Raw genomic sequence first — 23,354 nt, 5'->3', positions numbered from 1 at the left:
GGTGTAAAAACATTGATTACTTTATTTCAACTAACTCGACCCACCCTATTTTGTCCACCCAGCCATTGACCTCTGTTTGCCAAAGTGTGGATTTTTTTCCGAAATTTCCAAAATAATAGTGCAAGTATTTTTTATGTGTTGATGTAAAAAAATATATATATATATTCTTATTTTCTACAATAGTAATAAAACCTGATATAGGGCGGTTTACTACAGAATCCCGGTTCTAAAAAAGAAAACTATTTTCTTATAAAAATACTTAGATAGGCGAACCCCTTCCCGTGCCAAACCCATATACCATCTTCAGACCAAAATACATGTTGGCATCGCGGGCGTACAGTGCAAAATGCTTCAGGTACGCCCCATTTGATAATGAAATAAAACAACTAACCTTTTATGCTGTTTCTACGAAACGTAGTAATCAAACATAAATTTAAATTTTAAATTCGAATCATATTAGAATTAAAATGTCTGCACTTCTATCCGATATTGATCACTGAATCAAAGCACTGAATGTACTGAAGACGGGACATTAATTTTACAAGATGTGTTATGCAATTACAATTAAGGTTTTGAGTATTTTTCGACGAATGTTAGTGTCGGATAGAGAGTGTTTAAAAAGCTCGTCCAGCAAATTTACGTGTGTATCCGCCAAAAAAATGTCTTCAATGATTTTGCTTTACCGAAAATAAAATAGAATCAAAAATAAAGGCGAATTTTCAATGTTAACATGAGTAAGAAATTCATTCATTGAAATTCAGTCCGGAAGAGAAAATATTTTATTTCTCGGAAAATATCAACATTAGTTGTTTTTTGTCTAAAATATTTCAATAATTAGACAAAAATGTAGAAGCACGAACTACTCTTTGTGTTTTCCTCTACCCATATCAGTACACACGCAACAATCAACTACCATTATTCTTCCGGACGGAAACAAGACATCTGTGGTCGAATTTTACTTTTGTAAAGTAACACCGCACAATGGGTATTTTAAGACATACAATTTACGCAAGCAACTTACGCTTACGACAGCACATATCAACCGACTCATATTAATGTCCATATTTATATGTGAAATGGCAATTTAATGCTGCGCTCTCACAGATTGACCGTTTTGACAACTTTTGTATTGAAATGAGCCAATCTGTGCGTTAATGTATGAAAACCAGTGATAAAAGACTGCTGACACAAAGGTCAGATCGCAGTTTTTCATGTTAACGTTAGAAAATTGATGTTTTATGATTGAGACATGTGCTTTACTGAGTTATCTTCAATGACCGAATTAAAGGTATTGATGCCAAAATCAGCTGGTTCTGAGACAGACATAAAATAAAAGCCAAAACTGTCAAACTCTGAGAGCGTACCTTTAACAGTGAAAATAAATCAAACTGCATTGCTAAAACAATATTGGGAACTACTTTTATTATCAATTGTTATTACTTCCCTCTGATTAAAATGCAGTACCTCACTTTTGAAATAGAGTTATCTGTCAATGTAGATAGTATGATTGTAAAAAATGTTTATGTGTAAGTATATTCTGTTTTTGTAAATAAAAAGCACTGTTTATTAGGGAAATGCTGACTCCATTTTTTTGAAGCTGAATGTCCTCAAACCTTCGCTCTTGTTTGGACAAAGTACAAAATCATAATAAATGAAAACAATAAAAATGCTCGAACATAATTTCATAGACTTTCGTCAAAACATTTCTTTGCCTTGTGAGACATACGATGTTGAAAGCTGATTTTCTGCCAGTCATTATGTGCAGGGAAGTTGCTTGAATCGTCGATTTAGTGAATGAACAAGTGCTGTTCTATGTTTTGAATAAAACACGAATCAGAAATTAATCAATACCATTGCCGAAAAACAAAATGTTCAGGTAATTGTCAGGTGCTGTTCTCATTTGCTGACGCACTTTAAGCAAAACAGTTACCGTTGAAAGTAGTAATGCCGAGGCTTTTGTCCACCCTAAATATATATCAGTAATGGCTACAACTTATCGCGATTGGCTGTCCGGTGCCACTTGAGATAAAACTCAGAGGTGATTGGCTGAGGCAATAATTTATGCGGGAGCTTACTGCCTGCTGACGTGGTTAAATACCACTAAATTAATGTTTGAACAATTCCATAAATAATTCTATGTTATCATAAAATTGCATTTATCTGAAAAGAAGCGTACACACGTATTTTATGTTTTAACTCATGAAAATGATTTCTTTCTTTGATCACCCCTGAAATAAAACAAACAAACGATTTTACTGGGGGTTTTTCTTTGATCACTTGTTAATGGAATACGATCCTACACTGAAATCAGCAAATTTCCTCTATTTACCACATGCATGTATAATTTCAGTACGCGCTGTATGATTTATTGTCGTGGCAGCTCCTTCGAGAGGTCAATGCCAAAATCATTCCAATCAGATCGATCTAGAAACGGTTGTCCTATGAGCGGCCAGCTGGGTAGTATGAGCACCGGAACTTGTAGCACCACTTCCGTTTATCGCACATTTGACGGCAGCTGTAATAATCTGCAAAATCCAACATGGGGCATGGCTAAAACCGTTCGAGGAAGGTTGTTGCCGAGTAATTATGCAAACGGTAAAAAACACATTATTATTCATTTCATATGGTCACTATATTTATTCACTTGAATAGATAGATTATTTTATTTTCTGCTTAACATCAGGAGCAGAACAGGAGCACATTAATTCTGATGTTGCTGTTGTTGCTGTTATTGCTGATGGTGTTGTAATCAATATACATGTATATACTAACATGTTTATATGTTTTTTTTGTTACTAGTATACAAATGTGGTCGTTTATTGGCTGTTTAATACAGATTGAATTTTATTTTATGAGATCATTTTCATTTCGTCGCAATAATAAGAGTGGTACCTTTAGATATATTAAGGAATCCAACCAAACAGTTAACTAGTTATGTCATAGCTCCACATACATAGTGTTAAATGCTGATGGCTGGTGACTATTAACAATATTGGCATTTTTTAGCAGATTACATACATGTGTATGCAAACGGTAATTAAACTGGTTATTTTTCATTGAATTTACGCGGTCATTATAATGAAATTAAATTATTTTAAGTTTGTCTACGCACACCCATTTAATCCATGAGGTATTTATCTGCCTCGCTCGCTCGGTATTATCATTATATTAAGAGATTGTGTACCTTAATAGATCAACAGCAATGTACTGGAAACACTCTTACTTGAATGCATATTCGATGAAGAACTATTTTCCATACCTCCAGGTACCGGCGCCCCACGGACGACGGGCTGTGGTGGCCAGGAGTTGCCAGACCCACGGGCGATCAGCCTAGCCGTCCACAGACCTATGGCGGATCAGGAAAACAAAACAGACAATTTTTTCTCCTTCCTGAACCTGGTGATCGGTGCCTACCTCGTCGCGGATATCACACATCTAAAACCTTATCTCGGTTTGTAGAACAACAACTGTATAGTTTATCCTGAAATCAAGTAGACATTGATTTGACGTCGGTTTATAGAACGATCTTTTTGCATGTTTTATCCGGAAGTCAAGCAGACATGACATGACATTTTTGTCCATCTCAAATAAGAAGATCCAAACATTTGGTCATGCTGGAAAGCCCATGGGCAAAGATAAAACAAGTACCCTTTTGGAACTCTTTTATTGTCACCACACAATTACCTCACATGTTGAAGACCATCGTCTATAGCATCATGGAAACCTTGTCCTGTGGCAATATTTATAATCCACATCAATCAATTCTCGCTTCAAATGACACAAAAAAGTTTTCACGCTGCATTCAAGAAATAATGCTGCACCATCCTCAGAACTATTTACAGAATGATTTGACTTTTAACATTATCTGAATCACTGCGCGCATGTCCATGACAACCACGAATTATCACATATCTGTTCGCACATTCTTTCACTACGCACAAAAGAGTTCCAGCGAAAAAATACATTTTTACTTTATTTTGTTTAACTGAGGTGGGAGAAAAAACATCTACCATAGCCACTCGTGAAAGATAGGTTCATCCCAACCCTCGCGCAGGGTGTTATGCGGAAACTCGGTAAACCTCGTTTCCCCAAAACACCCTACGCTTGGGTCCATTGTATATGATGCATCCGAGGTCAAAAGTAAAGATTTGTAGTGCGACCCCTGAACTCAAGTGGATTGGTTTGTATAACGACCCTCGTTTGTAGAATCCTGGAGTTACACATATATGGGTTTATCTAAGTTTGTAGAACTACCATAATTCATATGTAGGCTTATTCCTATCAAGCTGACGAAGCTTTTTCAATGTTTATAGAAGAACCAAATGTACGTCTTAGTCCAGGGTAATAGAACAAACAGAAGTATGCATGTTTTATCCTGATGTCAAGAAAAAAACTACATAGATTTATATAAGATTTCTCAGAAGGCAAGCAACAAAGGTTTTGTCTTAGTCATTTGAGAAACCTATAATAATAATAATTGCCGAATGTTAACAGAGGTTGTACGGAAAGATCCGAGCTTCATTCGGAACACCTCGGCCATTTTCCTTCGACACAATAATTTTACGAACTACTTTTACTGATTCTTCAGTATACATCCGAGGCCCGTCGTATGGAGGAAATGGCCGAGGTGTTCCGATTGTTTAAGACTGTGTTAATCATGTTTGCGTAATCTGTTAACCATGCTTGTGTTTCATTCATGTCAAAATGAATACTATATAAATGCAAATATTAATGTTAAATTTGAATTATGTATCTAAAATAAATATTTATATAAGGTCAAAATACTACGAAGTCACTTATCACTTGAGGGCATCTTAATAGGAAATAGAATACTGAATAATATAATAATAACTAATATTAATAACATTTTCATTTGCCGATGGTAACACATTAAGATACAAGTATTTATAACAGTTCATCTTAAATATTCAATACAATAAACAACATGTTTACAATGTGGCCGTTTGTATGAAACGAACACAATAATAATTAACAAAGACAATACACATATGATTATTATATATTAGCCTTTTGAATTTGACAGTCATACCAATACAAATTAAAAACAAACTAACAGATAACGGCCGTATGCATAAAAGTCGGATTATGGTGATAAAGGTAATTATCTGATATCGTTAAAGGGACTCGCTCATGTTTAGATCCAAATATAAGTTTTCTCGGAAATGCATCTGAAACCACTCTATTTTTCATAATATCGAAATTGAAGAAAAAATACATTTATAGTATAAAAAGGTATTTTGGCTATAGTTGGCTTTGAAGCCACGCCGGTAAAGTCAAGAAAACATATATAGCAGACCCCTGAACCACTAGGCCACCAAGTGTAGATATTTTGACCATTAAACAAAACATTGATAACATCAAGTGATAATGTCAATCAACCGATCAAGCAACAACGAATCGCTCAATACCGTTATTAACGCTAGTGAAAATTGATATTTGAGTAACATTTGCTGTAAGATTCCAGCTGTTGGTATCTTGGTTTTAACACTTCGTATGATTTGCCAAGCTTTATTAAGCAATTCAAAAACGTGCATTTTCAAAAACATTAGCGAATGAAACAAACTATTTGTTAAATATTTTTTTCATTTTAGTTTGAAAAATGTTACCTTCAAAGCGGTGCGCAATTCTGAATATCGTGAAGATACTTTAAAACTGCCATTAATATTACTAACCATATATAACTTTATATAGTTATATATATATGTTTATATACTTAAGATTTTTCTTACTTAATTGATTAAACAATTTAAGGTACAACCCCAACCAATAGTCAATGCTTGATATGTAGGTCATGTCCACATTTATAAGTATTAAATAAAAGCAAACACACGAGTGATAAATATAAAAAAAATAATGCATACTTTATCTTCAGACAAAGATGGTGAACCACCTCACTGCTGTGATGGTATATGCAATCAGTAAGTTTAACCACATATTTTTCGTTTTATTGATGCTGTTTCATAAAAGAAACATATGAAGATGTCAACTTCAAGCTTTGAGCTGTTGCGTACACAGCGGGCAATCATTGGAACCATACCTATTTTGTTATGCGTTGAAAATGCTCCAACGGTAGTTTGTCATACTTTCAAAAGATCGAAAATGATATTAATAAAGTAAATTGTTTCAGTATTTTCACATTTCATTTCCTACCTAATTACAATCTTTAAGCAAGACAACTTTCACAAATTTAAGGTATCTAGGCAACGTTTTGACAATAAAAGGCTAAAAACATGTGAAGATATTGCTAAAACTTAAGGTACGATAACACTTTTCATGAACATCCAGACTTTGACGTTGTCCAGATTAAGCTTAAGCATGTTCTAGACGATCATTTTGTACAATTTACACAACCCATAATCGATCTTTTCATGCAACTTCAGCCATTTTTAGACTATCTGCGCATGCGCGCAGGTAGTCTTAAGACCACAAACTCCAAAGAACTACTTCTATTCATGTCGTTTTAACCCATTGTTTTGTCTCAATGCGCTCAATGTTTAGCAGAATGACGTCGAAACCATACAAATGGATTGGTCGTGTTGCAGTCCGAGTATGAGTTTTTGCTTGTTCGGCTATTTCCGCGCTGTAATTATGTATCCCGGCGTTTTCTTTTTAGCAGAATATAACTATTTTTAGATCGTTATATTTATCAGATTAATGAGGGTCAAGATAATGGAGGCTCTGGTAGGAAGATAACATACAGTATTGATATTCACTCTAGTTTAGCCCATGATGTTTCAGAAATTATTACCGTCCGCAAGTGTCCCATCGCCTGCAGGATTTGTTTTTTAAACCTGACGTGATTTTTTTATTTGACTTATATGAGATACGAAACAAATATAGTTATTGTCTTAGTGTTAAAATAGTTGTATCTCAGGTTTCGCATTGCTAATGCTTCAAATACTATACATTGTAATTTACCTACAATAACAAGATACTATTCATTCTATGATTTTAGGCGTTTATATTTCTAATGAGATGTTTTTCATTTTTGCATAAAAGCTTCGTTCCGGTGTATTCTTGGCATAGTTTTAGACATTAGGCTTTCAATTTATATAAGCACACATGCCCTGATACGACAGTGAGTCATGCATACGTTTGGTGAATCAAAGTAGTTCGGATTAAACCTGTTTAACATCCAACGAGTACGAAGCATTCATAACATCACTAGTACTGTTTCTACACAGGTACTTACATTAAACATAAATAACATTAAATTTATCAATAAACGTTAAAAAGCACAATCCCATTCTCATTCATAAAAACAGACTAGTTCCGATAATCTAAAAATAGTTTCAACTTCATTAACTCACCTATATTCTAAACAGTTTCTACATACATTAACTGACCACATGTTTGTCCTCACCGCGAGAAAACGACCATCTGATAAGCTCTGCATTTCAAAAGGTAGTATTGCTAAAGTTGCTCGTAAAAATAAAATCATTTTCCTTAAAGAATTAAAACGTGTAAGTTCATAAAATTTGTCTAACGTATGCTATCTAATCAAAGCACCGAAAACCCTTTAGACGCGATTGAAAAGAGCATTTACTGTAACTTCAAATACATGGGGATACGTCGACTGAATTGATATAAAGCTGTGCATTTTGAATGGAATTATTGCTAAAGTTGTTTGTAAAAAAATGATTTTCCCTAAACAAAACGTGTATGTTAATAAAAGAAAATGATTGAAGCATGGGGATGGGGGATTACGACGATTGAAGTGACATTTACAAAAACAAAATGCCACACGACGCCATAAAGATATAGATATGTTTGTTTCTTCGCCCAGTGTGGGCACAAGCGCTGTCGGCACATTTTTCACTTTTATTTATGTGCTCTTCAGCCATTCCCATAGTTAAAATAAAATTTGCAACTCTTACATATTTGCCCGCAGATAGTCTTTCAGCGCCTCGCGCTTTGATTAATTATACTCTTATAAACCTCTAAAACAGAAACCACTTGTACTGTTTACTCCCATATTTCACTCATTGGCACTATAACGGAAGATACGTTGGAGCATTTACACTGCGTAACAAAAATGTAACGGCTCCAATGAATGCCCAAGATAATAGTAAAAGGATAAATTATAAAATTTTAAACCCGTACATGTAATAATCCGCAAAAACAACTCGAAGTGTTTTCTTTGCTCCAGCCCCGAGTGTTTCCCCATTGTTCAAAGAAATGGCGACCCGTTCCCTGCAACCAGTGGATGCATGAACTTCGTACGATCCGTGGCGAAAGACAACTGCAATGGTAATTTTGTTTTGAACTGGAGTCATTTGTAAATGTAGGTACTCACATATTCATATGTAAATGATAAACTGGATGAAGCATCTGTAAACGTAAGTACTTAAATAATCATCTGTAAAAGTAGGTACTGACAGGATCATTTGTAAAAGTAGTTATTAACATGATCATTTGTAAAACTCACAGAATTATCTGTAAAAGTAGGTACTCATAGGATCATTTGTAAAAATAGGTACTCAGATAATCATTTGTAAAAGTAGGAACTCACAGAATTATCTGTTAAAGTAGGTACTCATAGGATCACATGTAAAAGTAGGTACTCACATAATCATTTGTAAAAGTAGGTACTCACAGAATTATCTGTTAAAGTAGGTACTCATAGGATCATTTGTAAAAGTAGGTACTCACATAATCATTTGTAAAAGTAGGTACTCACAGAATTATCTGTTAAAGTAGGTACTCATAGGATCATTTGTAAAAGTAGGTACTCACATTATCATTTGTAAAAGTAGGAACTCACAGAATTATCTGTAAAAAGAAGGTACTCACATAATCATTTGTAAAAGTAGGAACTCACATAATTATCTGTTAAAGTAGGTACTCATAGAATCATTTGTAAAAGTAGGTACTCACATTATCATTTGTAAAAGAAGGAACTTACAGAATTATCTGTTAAAGAAGGTACTCAAAGGACCTTTTGTTAAAGTAGGTACTTACATAATCATCTGTAAACGTAGATACTCACAGAATATACGAGTTAAATCTGTAAATGTTGCTACTCACATAATCATCTGTAGATGTAGGTACTCACATAATCATCTGTAATTGAAGGTACTCACATAATCATCTGTAAATGTTGCTACTCACATAATAATTTGTTAATATTGGTACTCACATAATAATCTGTAAATGTAGGTACTCACAAACTTATCTGTAAACGTAGAAACTCACAGGATCTACGAGTTAAATCATCTGTAAACGTATATACCAGTAGAATCATCGGTGAACATAGGTACTCACAGAACTATTTGTAAACGTTAATGCCAGAAGTAGCATCTGTAAACGAAGATACTCACAGAACTATCTGATAACTTATTTACCGTTAAAATCATCTGTAAATTTAGGTACTAACACAACCATATGTAAACATATAAAACAGTAGAATCATCTGTAAACGTAGGTTCTTACAGAATCATCTGTAAATGTATATACCGGTAAAATTATCTGTTAACGTAGGTACCCACAGAACTATATGTAAACATATATACCAGTAGACTCATCTGTAAATGTAGCACTGGCAGAGCTATCTGTAAGGGTATATAACAGTAGAATAATCCGTATATATATAGGTATTCACAGATGAATCTGTAAATGTAGGTACTCACTGAATCATCTGTAAAAGTGGTTACCCTCAGAATCATCTGTATACGTCGGTACTCACAGATCCATCTGTAAACGTATGTACTCACAGAATCATCTGTAAATGTATATACCAGTAAAATCATCAGTAAACGTAGGGGCTCCCAAAATCAAAGGGAAAAGGTAGACACTGTTACAATCATCTGTGAATGGAGGCAAGTGTAGAAATATTTGTAAAAAATACCACTTATAGATTTAGAATCATCTGTTGTAAGCGTTGGAACTCATAGAAAAATCTGTTTTCGTATCAATTTTTGGCCGAGTAGCATTTTGTGAGGTTATTACATCCACCACTACTTATATTTAAAATCTGTTGTCCGGGCAGTTGACATGCTCAAACCATAACATACATGTACATAGGATGTACACTTTATAGTTATAATTTAATGCCATTTATAGGTACCCGTACCCCAGTGAACTTCCAGACCTCATTCATAGACTTGTCGCACTTGTATGGGATCAGCAAGCAAGAAAACAGGAGGATTAGGATGTTTACGGGAGGTAGGTGGATGCACGGAGGCAGGGTGCGTTTTATTGACACACCCCTTTGACCACGCCCCTTCTGCCATATATCAAAGATTATAGAATACAAATTCATTCTTTTGTACGTTATCACAAGTGTGTGTGTGTAAATTTAAAATTGAAATGCATTATTGATTGTGATGATCAAATAACAAAAAGGCTTAAGTTCAATTCACTTTAATACATTCGAATCCCGTTAGCTCGAACTCGGTTGGCTCGTACTACTCATTGACTCGAATTAGATGTAAACGACCGTTTTCTTTATACTGTGGGTTAATAATCCCGCTTGGCTCGAACTTTCACAGGCTCCAGGTATTTGGCCGACCCCTGGGAGTTCGAGCCAAAGGGGTTCGACTGTACGCAGCAAAATAACGAAACCGTATGACGGTTTAAATACTGCCAATTTATTACTAAAATCTTAATTTAAACGGCCTCGGAGTTGTATGCCATAAAATGAAGCAGGTTGCAAAACTTCGTGGCGTCTCAAGAAGACTTCTTTATTCCTGAACTTATTTTAAAACATTACTCTGATTAACGTTAACCACTGACTCGGAAAATAATTTGGACATTATAACTCAAATAAGAGTGTTTGTAAACCTTGTTTCTTGTAACAAGATTGCGGTCTTTAAGCGGAAACATTCTCAAGAATCATTGAACGAAACCGAACTTGAAAAATCAGAGACTGAAAACGAGTCAGTGGACAATGCACGTGGTATAACGCACCAGCCAGTTATAACCACGACGGACTGCCCGCCAAATGCCTCCGAACCCCAGGGACCCTAGGTTAGGCCCATTGCCCCCTATATTTGGCGCGAAGACTAAACCACCGCATTCACCCGGCGCTACGGGGCCACCTGGAAGGTTAAAACACGGCCTATTTCCCCCGCCTATACCCGGTATACCCCTGGACCTTAGTAAGGTTTTAAAAAAATGAACATTTTAAATACGCTCTATTTTAATCAAATCTATTCGTGCCTTAATTACAGTCGAACCCCTTTGGCTCGAACTCGCTTGGCTCGATTACCACGTTGATTCTAACTTGATTTGATATAAAGGAACGATTTTATTCTATTTATTGTTAGCATTACCGCTTGGCTCGAATTTTCTGAGGCTCGATGTACTTGCGTCGGTCTATGCGAGTTCGAGCAAACGGGTGTTGACTGTATATGGATTATCCTTTTTTAAATTTGGTGTTAAACATCATTAGTTTTCATTTTATTCAACCTAAAATAAAAGCACATTATAAGTTGAAAATATTCACTTAGAAGCTTTGAAGTCCCCCGGCTGTGTAACGTGTGACATTTTATACAAAAACATTTAGTTGAAAATTTGTCAATATTGCTTATATATAAAGACGTTATAAATTATTTCATATCCTGTCGCCAAAGGTTCTACATACATGTATGATATTTAACGCAAACACATTTCACTGGTGTGTTTTTATGCCCCCACAAAGTGGCGGCATATAGGGTTGCCCTTGTCCGTACGTACGTCTGTCTGTCCGTACGTACGTACATACGTACGTACGTCCCGAAGATTGTTTCCGATCTAATTCTTGAAAACCGTTTGTCCAATCCTCACCAAACTTTAAACACATGTTTGTGACCATAATATCTTGATCAAGTTCGATAGTCATGGAAATCGCTTTAGTCATTTAGGAGTTACGGCCCTTTTTTGCCAAAAATACTTCAAAAATATATGTTTCCAATCTAATTCTTGAAAAGTATGTGTCCAATCCTCACCAAACTTTATATACATGATTGTGACCATAATATCTTGATCAAGTTCGATAGCCATGGAAATCGCTTTTGTCATTTAGGAGTTACGGCCCTTTATTTGCAAAAAAAGACTTGAAAAATACGTCCCGAAGATTGTTTCCGATCTAATTCTTGAAAACTGTTTGTCCAATCCTCACCAAACTTTAAACACATGTTTGTGACCATAATATCTTGATCAAGTTCGATAGTCATGGAAATCGCTTTAGTCATTTAGGAGTTACGGCCCTTTTTTGCCAAAAATACTTCAAAAATATATGTTTCCAATCTAATTCTTGAAAAGTATGTGTCCAATCCTCACCAAACTTTACATACATGATTGTGACCATAATATCTTGATCAAGTTCGATAGCCATGGAAATCGCTTTTGTCATTTAGGAGTTACGGCCCTTTATTTGCAAAAAAAAGACTTGAAAAATACGTCCCGAAGATTGTTTCCGATCTAATTCTTGAAAACTGTTTGTCCAATCCTCACCAAACTTTAAACACATGTTTGTGACCATAATATCTTGATCAAGTTCGATAGTCATGGAAATCGCTTTAGTCATTTAGGAGTTACGGCCCTTTTTTGCCAAAAATACTTCAAAGATCATTATGGCTTATTTTCTGTGACAAAAAACCGAAGTGGGGGCATCCGTGTCCTATGGACACATTTCTAGTTTTTCTTTTCAAACCGACCAGATATCATCCCTCATGTCTGCCATCTCGCCGAAAGCTTTAAGTGACATTCGTATTGAAAATCAATACATATACATGTATAACAAACATAAAGTTTAAAGTGATTAACCCTTTAAAAAGTACTTTCTAAATAAAACATTTATGGAAAATGTTAATTACTGATAATTAAATTGTAACCGAGTATTTAATAGCTTAAAACACACATATATTAATAATCCTGTTATACATCTTAGTTGAGGCTCAGAGTGTATCTTTATTTTTTATGTAATTTCATGCTCATTATTTACAATACTTTATATATTATTTTAGGTAGTGTGCGTATATATATATAACAATAAAATTTAACTGAATGGTGAACTTCAGGAAAACTGATACTTCGCAATGGGCTACTACCTCCGAACCTGGAAGAAACCACATGTAAACTGATGGGATCATTCAATAGGGACACCAACTATTGTCCATTTTGTAAGTCTTTGGCCCGGTTGTTCAAAACTCTCGTTAAATTACTTACGCTTACGCTGACATGTTAGCGTTAACTGTTAGCGTTAACGTTAACTAACGACATCAGCGTTATCCTGTTGTTAAAAAATCTATAGGCGTAAGCGTTAGCTAACACTGATGTAACGCTTACGTGTTGGCGTTAACACCAGCGTTAGGCTCACTTCCTGTTTGTATTTCCATAATCGTTTACAATTTCTGTGGTCTGATACGGCGAAATTCCAATTAAACTTACCGCGTCCACTTGAAGGGTAAATCCACTTAAAATGTTAAACTTGTATTAATAAGTCACAGGCAGTGGTGTATTTCATTATTCATTTCATCACTTTGCTATTTTTTAGTCAATATTAAATGAATAATGATATACAAATTAAGGATGCGTTTTGTTTTGTAAACCAACCGTTATACGTAAAGCCTAAAGGTATATATAACATGATATATACATACACTGGTATATCTATATATATTACCAAAATTCTACAACTGCTTCTAAAAATCCGTTGTTGTTTTTTTCATGAATGTCAAGGCCATGTTTTAACCACAACGAAAAAAAAAGGGGAAAAAATGATTTGAGGTTACATTACACTAAATATTCATGTTGACTGAACTACTTGCCCTTAACTAGGATATCAGTTGAGCTTTTTTAATACCGTCCTATTATTGATTTTTTTTATATTACTAGTATAAGAATCTAGTTAACTTTGCATTGACTTATCAAATGTAAAGTGGATTAATGCTTTAATTTAATCGGCGTGATAAGTATAAACACTTAAATGGTGTTCGATTGAATAGACCAAACAGGGGATATACAGTGCTTTAAGACCAAACTTGTGCACCCATGTGCAATATTTATACCACAAAGGGCAGCTTAAAAAACTTAATTTGTAAAATATGTCAACATTGGAGCAAAAACATGCTTTACATATACAAACAGAACATGATATAAAAATGGGGATCACAACAGAAATGGAAAATATTAGGCTTTATTAAACAGGTATGGGGAGTTTTAACTGGAACCTCCTCAAATATAATTTTGCAATTCTTTCATGTTGCATTTTCACAATTATGTTGTTCAAAACTGGTGATTCTAATGCAATATTCATGCTTATTTGTATTTTGATAAGATAAACAGTTAACCTGTTAACCTGTTAATTGAAGTGAAACAGGTTGATACATAAAAGGGGCGATTTATTAGTGGGGTGAAGCGTCCGACCGTTTCTAATTTACCGACTTATCTGTGTCGTAATTTCAAGCGTTCTGATGATGTAAACAGTGGAAGAAAATATTTTTTAATTAGATAAATTGGATTTAAAACTGTACTTGTAGTGGCTTCCTCTATGGAAATAGGAAAGTGAGTGGTCTACCACACTTGTCACATTGACAATGCATTTGTGGAAGCTCAATCTGTCATCATTGAGATATTTCACCTCAGGGTCATTTATGCAGGTAATTATTTAGTCCAAATAATTGTACGTTGACGGATTTTTTTAGATTTTTGATATGGCAAATCCTTCACGTACAAATTGTTTAGTATCAAAAGTGGGTAGTTGTTCCGATCAGGATTCCGGGTTAAAGCATATAGCGTCTATAAAATATCATAAAAACAAGAAATATTACCAGATAATGTTATTTTATATTAGTTCCGTAAACAAAAAATAAATATCCAACTTATAATTATGAGTTTGACGGCTTTTCTTCATTTCATTCTGTCAAAACATAACGATATATACATGAAGGGCACCTGCAAGGCTTCAGGGCACAGTTTTAAATCGCTCGGAACATTTCGGCCATGGCCGAGTTATTACGATTGTACAACGAGGTCTATCTCGAAGCTTTGTCGGAGGAGGCCGAGTTATTACGATTGTATCGAGTTGTTCCCCTTCGCATAATTGTTTTCTGTGTCACTCAACTTTCGTTTTATTGGAAAGGTAAACAACTTGTTTTAATGCATTAAATGCTTGTTTAGTGCAAAATAGCATTTCACTTACATGGTAAAATATGAATATAACTCATTATGGTCAATTTCAACCATAAAATACTTCACTTAAAACAATTTCAATATTTTTAAAACACCCCCGTTTTTTGCACATTCCCGTTTAGACGTTAGGGATTGGAAGAATCCCGTATAACACGTCTATTATTTTAGACTAGTAATTATTCTGCAATTATTTGGTAACCATAATCATTTCATAGCCTGTTAACAATTACTGATTCAGTTTGGTACTGTAAATAAATGTGTAAGTAACATAGTAACAGGTTCTTAAAAACACTGCGCTTATTGTATCAAATGTGCGACAGGTGGTTGGTGATTTAACTTGCAGTGACCAGTCAGAGGATAGTATCAAATGTCAGGGACAGTATGGTCGACATATCTAAACAATTCACCACCTCAGAGCCACACTTGCTCGCTCCCGTGCTGACACCGCTCTGACCGTTTAGTCTTACGTTAAAAGTCTTCGGCAAGCAGCTGTACAATTGTTCATTGATATCAAAACAGTAGCGGCATCGCATTTCTAAGTCAACACTTTTCATGTGGATCGAAAGAAATAATTTAATCCTCTCTTTTCTTCTGTTGTTGAGAAAAGCACCAACTGTGTCAGCCATTTTTAACGTTGACAGACTATTTAACGTTGACTCTAATGTTGGTCCAGACCAACGTTAGAAGTGTCGTTAAGTTAGCGCCTACTTTATCGCCGTCAGCGTAAGTGTTAAGTTTGAACAACTCATTTTTGTCAACGTTAAAGTTAACATTAATTTTAACGTTGACAGCGTAACATTTAATGATGATAGTTAACGTTAAATCCTTAACGAGAGTTTTGAACAACCGGGCCATATATATTTTGTCAAAGTATGTGTTTTCGTTGTAGCATTGTCTCATGTCTTTACAATGTTTACAAGGACCTATGGTTGCATCAATATGCTCAAAAACGCTTTGAGATATGTTCTGACATGCAGAGCCCTCATTGCAATGAGCCCGTATTGCAATGCATCGCAACCTAATACATTGCAATCTGCAGATTCTGTATTGCTATACATTGCAATCTTCAGAGCCCGTATTGTAATACATTGCAATCTGCAGATTCTGTATTGCTATACATTGCAATCTTCAGAGCCCGTATTGTAATACATTGCAATCTGCAGATCCTGTATTGCAATACATTGCAATCTTCAGAGCCCGTATCGTAATACATTGCAATCTGCAGAGCCCGTATTGAAATACATTGCAATCTGCAGAGCCCGTATTGCACTGAGCCCGTTTTGCAATGCATTGCAATCTGCAGGGCCCGTATTGCACTGAGCCCGTATTGCAATACATTGCAATATGCAGAGCCCGTATTGAAATACATTGCAATATGCAGATCCAGTATTGCACTGAGCCCGTATTGTAATCTGCAGAGCCCGTAGTAATACATTGCAATCTGTAGATCCCGTATTGTTCTGAGTACGTATTGCAATAAATTGCAAAAAGGCAGATCCCGTAATGCACTGAGCCCTCGTATTGCAATACATTGCAATCTGCAGATCCCGTATTGCACTGAGTCTGTTTTGCATTACATTGCAATCGGCAGATCCCGTATTGCAATCTGCAGATCCCGTATTGCACTATGCCCGTTTTGCACTGAGCCCGTATTGCAATCTGCAGAGCCCGTATGACAATTAGCCCGTATTGCACTGAGTCCGTATTGCAATACATTGCAATCGGCAGATCCCGTATTGCACTAAACCGTATTGCAATACAATGCAATCTGCAGATCCCGTATTGCACTGAGTCCGTATTGCAATACATTGCAATCTGCAGATCCCGTAGTGCACTGAGCCCGTTTTGCACTGAGCCCGTATTGCATCTGCAACCCGTATTGCATCTGCAACCCGTATTGCAATCATCCCGTATTGCACTGAGTCCGTATTGCAATACATTACAACATGCAGATCCCGTATTGCAATTAGCCTGTATTGCACTAAGCCCGCATTACAATACATTGCAATATGCAGATCCCGTATTGCACTGATTCCGCATTGCAATACATTACAATCGGCAGATCCCTTATCGCACTGAGCCCATTTTACAATATATTGCAATCGGCAGAGCCTGTACTGCAATTAGCCCGTATTGCACTGAGCCTATATTGTAATACATTGCAATCTGCAGATCCCACATTGTAATACATTGCAATTTGCAGAGCCCGTGTTGCAATGAGCCCATATTGCAATACATTGCAATATGCAGAGTCCGTATTGCAATAGATTGCAATCTGCAGATCCCGTATTGCAATTAGCCCATATTACAATATATTGCAATCTTCAGAGCCGGTATAGTAATACATTGCAATCTGCAGATCCAGTTTTGCAATTAGCCCGTATTACAATTACATTGCAATCTGCAGATAACCCATTGTACTGAGCCCGTATTGCAATACATTGCAATCTTCAGATCCTGTATTGCAATGCATTGCAATATGCAGATCCCGTATTGTTCTGAGCCTGTATTGCAATACATTGCAATCTTCAGATCCTGTATTGCAATGCATTGCAATCTGCAGGGCCCGTATTGTACTGAGCCTGTATTGAAATATTCAGAGCCTTTATTGCAATTTATTGCCATGTAGCTTTTATTATGCAGAGCCCGTATTGTGATATGCCCATATTGCAATATTTTGTCATATGCAGAGCCCGTATTTCAATATACATAGCAATATATTGCGGTATGCAGAGCCCATTAATAGTATAAATGAACAAACAATTTTTAATTAGTATATGTTACCAACTATTTAAGAATTAGATGAAACATTAAACACTGAACAATAAAACACTTGTGCAAAGTTAAATTTAAACCATGCTCATAATTATATTATATTGTATGTTTCCGAAGGATAATTTTCCCGTTCATACTACAGCTTTCAGAGCTAAAAGGGTCACTCCAATCACAGACGCTATTCAAACACTGTTCACGAGGGAACACAACCGGATAGCCGACGGACTCGCGGCCGTGAACCCACACTGGGGAGACGAGCGGCTCTTCCAGGTCAAAAACTTTTCTTATCCATGAAAACAAGCTCCATTTTTTTCTTTAAACTGTGTATTCAAACTACAGTCAAATTTATTATGGAACACGGATTCAAAAATAACAATACAGTCGAACCCCGTTCGGCGGGATTGCTTGCCTTCAGTAAAAAGATATCGGTCCTTTACATCCAGTTCGAGCCAAAGAGGACTTCGAGCCAAGCGAGTTTGAACCAACGGGGTTCGACTGTATGGTTATTTTTGAATCCCTGTTCCATAATAGATAAACCGGCTTTCGAACTACATGTATGCCTTTTCTTGAATCCGAGTTCCGACCATAATTATTTGATTCTTTAAACAGGTTTCAAACTATGCTTATTCTTGAATCCGAATTCCATTATATTCTAGTTTTTAAAACCGGATGCCAAGCTAAACTATTATTGAAACTGAGATGGTTTCGAATTATGCTTATGCATGTATTTGAAACTGAGATGGTTTCGAATTATGCTTATGCATGTAGTTGAAACTGGGTTTCGAACAATTCTTAATTTGAAAATCGTCTTTTAAACTAGACTTATTTTGCTTTTTGTTTTTTTTCCTGAAAAACTAGTTCTTTGAAATTGGTTTTGAATTCCATATATGTACGTCAATTCAGGGGTGGATCCAGGATTTGACGTTAGAGGGGGCGTACCCTTTTGACTTGCGCTCCCTTTTTGCAATTTCTTGTCCGAAACGGTGCATTTGGGGGGTATTTTGTTACCTTTTTCTCTTTTATTGTAATAAAAAGTAAACTTGGACGATTTTAGTGGTGGTGTGCACCGGGTGCGCCCCAACCCTGGATCCGCTAATGCAATTATCTAAACTGTTTAACAAACTTTGTTTTTTGTCGTTTTATTTAAATCTTTGTTTCAATAATACAATGAAAACTACAGGAACAAGTTCAAAAATTTAAAATAAAAAAAACAAACCCTGTTTGGAGTACAATGTCTGTTCTTCCATCTTAATTTGAAACTCTGCTCATTCTGAATGCAAAAAAATGTGTTTTTAAAGGGGCTATACACCGTATGATGAAATAGCGGGGGAAAAAAGGAGAAAATCGTTCAAAACTGACATAAACTTGGTATCGGTGTGTACAATGTATTGAAACTAACTAACTGAAGTACCACATAGTTTACAATTAATTTATTTTTTGCAGTTTTTTTCCGTATTTTTCCATAAAAAAAAAAAGATTACAAGGTATGTTTACGTAAAAGAATTATTTCTTATACGTGATTGGCTAGTCGATATTATCACGTGATATTACCAAGTAAGGTATATATTTTAAATATTCCTATAATATACCGTTAACCTTCGTAGCACGGTGGATACAACACTGCAATGCAATTTTTGGCGACCCCGTTTCGAACCCGGTCTGCGACCCGATAATTTGTTTACATTTTTTTTTTATCAATTATGATATCAAAGAGTAAAACATTGTATCAAATAATTGTCCTGAGATTCGATACTGAATAAAACTTTTTTGGTGCCAATCTGGTGTGTAGTCCCTTTAAGAATGTATTTAATTGTGATATGAAACTCTAAAGTAGTCATTGACTTTCAGGAGACTCGCAGGATACTTATCGCACAGTGGCAAAACATCATCTACAATGAGTGGTTGATTAAACTGATCAGCGTGCCGAGTGCTATAGAGGCGGGCATTGGTACCAGGGTAAACGCACTATTCTGTTTCAATTGGAACACATTGGTCATTTTCAATCGATAAAAACCTCGAAAATATAAGAACGGTTTACAATGTCATTACATTTTTTACATTTAACCACGCTGCAAGTAGATAATCATTATCATCATCGTCGTCGTCGTCGTCGTCATCGTCATCGTCGTCGTCGTCGCCGCCGTCGTCGTCGTCGTCGTCGTCGTCGTCGTCATCATCATCATCATCATCATCATCATCATCATTATAACATAATAGAGGAGGAAGCAACGTACAAATTCATCTTTAAAACATTGGTACAGGTGTAATGATGGTTGCATGTACCGAATTATTACCACAGGTATGCGGTTACAAGAACGACTACGACGCCAACGTCGACCCATCAGTGTTTGTTGAGTTCACGACCGCCGCCATGCGCTTCGCACACGCGCAATTACCGGCACTTCTGAGGCTGTTTGACGCCAACTTCAACGCGGTTGGCAACCCGGTGCCCGTCAGTGACATCCTCTTTAATGTGGCCACCTATTTTGACGGCGGCAGCGGAGAAGGCGTGACAAACCTCCTTCGGGCATTCATAGCTAGCCCCATTGGAACTGTTGCTGAGTAAGAGTTAATCGTTCTATAATGATTGTATTTTATCCCATATTTATAAAGAAGCATGACAAACAGTTCAAAAGATTTGAATGAAATTGACAGAAAATTGCTTTATTTTGAACTCTTTGGTTTTTGATGAGCGAACATTAATGTCAGACATACCACAGAGCCTCTAGATAAACTGGTTCAAAATCTTACTACGTTTCCTCCGCCCATTCTTTATCATCAAGATTTTATTTCATGTTATCTTAATATTATATAGGCTGCTACGTGATAAACGAGATCGTTGTTAACTGTTAAACATGAAGTTTTTGATAATGTGCTCATATATTCAAATACAAAGTGCAGCTTAATGAGCTGTCTTACATCTTGTTAGAAATATTGCAGATCACAAGTATATCCATTAAACTACAGAGCAGTACATATTTGAAAGTAAACAACAATGACGTTAACAACGTTGTTAACTTTCACAAAAGTCTGAACAATCTGTCTATGTTTGTGTTGTTGTTGTTTTTTCAGTCCATTCCTGGAACTTGACTACCTCGATAACCTCTTTCGAGATGGAATGGGGGGAAGTTACGATCTTGCAAGTCTCGGCATTCAAAGGTAAAGTCACGAGAACATATATTTCAACGCACAAAGGTACATTCGGAACTCCTCGGCCATTTTCCATCGAAAACAACCTCAGATGTATATGCCGGACGGTTTGCAATGTCAGAAATGTATATGGACGGTTTACAATGTCAGAAATCGTGACATTTACCTACCCTGCAAGTAGATCGCGTAGTTATTCCAATTTAGCAGTTAAGCCTTAGGACTTTGCTTTTTACTTTTGAGGAATCTTCATGATTTATGCAATAAAACAATCATTTGGAATCAATTTTTACCCAGTTATGAAATAAAAACACTACAAATGGTTAATATTATTATCATATATTATACGAACTAATAATGCACTGGCGTACATCCGATGCTCATCGTAGCCGGAGATGGCCGAAGTTTTCCGATTGGCCTATCAGCATAGTCTAGTGTCCATGTCAGCCAGCCTGGAGAGTCGGTGTATAAGACGGAACGCCTATAAATAGAGACATTCTTTGTGGAACTAGTACACAGTATGAATATCTCGTATTATTTTTATTATTATTATTACTCTAAGTTCTGTTTTGTTTTATCCAGGGGTCGTGATCACGGTCTGCCGACCTACAACCAGATGCGGGCCTTCTTCAACCGGTCGGTGGCGGCTACCTTCGCTGACCTTGAAAACATTCCGAAGGATATTCAGGATCGGCTAGCGAAAGTGTATCAGTAAGTCATGTCGAAAGGTCAAGGTCATGTTCCTATGTCATGTCGAAAGGTCAATGTCATGTATCTAGGTCATGTCGATTGGTCAATGTCATGTTCCGATGTCATGTCGAAAGGTCAGTGGCATGTTCCTAGGTCATGTCGAAAGGTCAATGACATGTATATAGGTCACTTCGAAAGGTCGGGTCAATGTCATGTTCCGAGGTCATTTCGAATGGTCAATGTCATGTTCCGAGGTCATGTCGAAAGGTCAATGCCATGTTCCAAGGGTCATGTCAAAAGGTCAATGTCATGTTCCGAGGTTGTCGAGTGGTTAAGATATCCATCAGCCTCTAACCCTCGCGAGTTCGAGCCTTTATCTTCACATGACCTCAGATAAGCTACTTTTAAACGCATAGAAAACGCACTAACTGGCGGTTTATACATAACTATAGAGTTGTGTCTTCACAACAAAATATGCTCGCTGCCATATTAAGTTCTATGCGATCAGTAAACGCTCTCATACATATCTGAGCATTCAAGTGTTGCCAACCACCTCGCCTTTAAATTGTATCTTTTGCACGATCCACAGGCGGCCTTTTGTTCATGTACATGTATCTGGAAAGGTCAATGTGACAAGTTGATGAAGTTGTACTGTTTTCTATGTGCACCATGTAGACTGTCATTTAATTGTCATTTATACAGTACATTTGACTTTTCAGATGCCCAGAGGATATTGACCTTTTCACTGGGGGCTTGGCCGAGGATGAGGGAGAGGCACTGAGTCTCCTCCACTTTCTTTTCAACGATATTGTAACCATGCAGATGAAGAGGCTGAGGACTGGAGACCGGCTCTTCTTTGAAAATAGGGAGGCGGGCTTTACTGAAGGTGGGTGATGGTGTAGGAGAAGTCTCTCAAAATGCTATCATAGTAGATTGCTTACTGTTTATAAATAGACACGTGATGAAATCATCTAATAATTTAACTTCTCATTCTTTATAATCACATATAGACTAGATTAACTATATTGGAATAACTATATTATATAACAAATTAACATTTCCTACGCAGGCCAGCTAAACAATATTCGCCAGTTGAGGCTATCAAATATAATATGCGACAACACCTCTGCCGACGAACTCCCTCGCTGGCTTCTCGTTAATCCCCTACCACAGATTCCGATCCAGGCCTGCAGCGACTACACTGCACTCGACTTTGAGCTATGGCGAGAGATAGTCTGAGCCTTCCATCCCCTGCATGGCTCTCAGCGCTGTGACCAATGTATGGCACTTGGTTATGTGCTGTGGCCACCGGATGGACTTGACTTGTTTACTATGAATGCATTGTGTATCTTTGGAATGTACATTGTATGATAAATGAAACAAGTCACCATGTGTTTTTGTTGATTTAAATAGTGTTTATACCCAAAAGAAAAGATAAACAACACAAAAAGTCAATCAAGACAGTGTTCAGATTTAAATACGATGTAATGATTTAAAAAAAATGACAATACGAGTAGCGGCGTATATCGATTATGATAGGCGACAACAAATCTTTCACTCCCTGTTGTGCTAAAAATCAAAGCACTGAAGGTGCTGATCGACAGTGC

General features: G+C 36.4%; 1 protein-coding gene across 1 annotated transcript; it reads left to right on the top strand.

The window, feature by feature from the left end:
• The first annotated feature begins 1,069 nt into the window (after positions 1 to 1,069).
• Positions 1,070 to 23,103, top strand: LOC128241334 (peroxidase-like). Its single transcript, XM_052958264.1, has 13 exons — positions 1,070 to 2,595; positions 3,266 to 3,451; positions 5,894 to 5,939; positions 8,171 to 8,271; positions 10,084 to 10,208; positions 15,013 to 15,085; positions 18,053 to 18,180; positions 19,759 to 19,866; positions 20,210 to 20,472; positions 20,983 to 21,069; positions 21,640 to 21,768; positions 22,467 to 22,633; positions 22,817 to 23,103. Exons 1-13 carry the CDS (start codon positions 2,337 to 2,339, stop codon positions 22,984 to 22,986), a joined length of 1,842 nt encoding a protein of 613 aa, XP_052814224.1. The 5' UTR covers positions 1,070 to 2,336; the 3' UTR covers positions 22,987 to 23,103.
• Positions 23,104 to 23,354: the final 251 nt, after the last annotated feature.

This window comes from Mya arenaria, chromosome 7, assembly GCF_026914265.1.
Source record: "Mya arenaria isolate MELC-2E11 chromosome 7, ASM2691426v1".
Taxonomy (NCBI): Eukaryota; Metazoa; Mollusca; class Bivalvia; order Myida; family Myidae; genus Mya; species Mya arenaria.
The sequence above is the reverse complement of the archived record's forward strand: the minus strand, read 5'-3'. Positions and strand labels throughout refer to the sequence as shown.

What these genes read in the sequence shown, in the direction of transcription:
- LOC128241334 (XM_052958264.1), top strand. Translation starts at nt 2,337, where the DNA reads ATGTATAATTTCAGTACGCGCTGTATGATTTATTGTCGTGGCAGCTCC. An exon ending in GGTGGATGCACGGAGGCAGG is followed by an intron (nt 10,209 to 15,012) that starts GTGCGTTTTATT and finishes GAGGCCGAGTTA; the next exon opens with TTACGATTGTATCGAGTTGT. An exon ending in GGAGGCGGGCTTTACTGAAG is followed by an intron (nt 22,634 to 22,816) that starts GTGGGTGATGGT and finishes TTTCCTACGCAG; the next exon opens with GCCAGCTAAACAATATTCGC.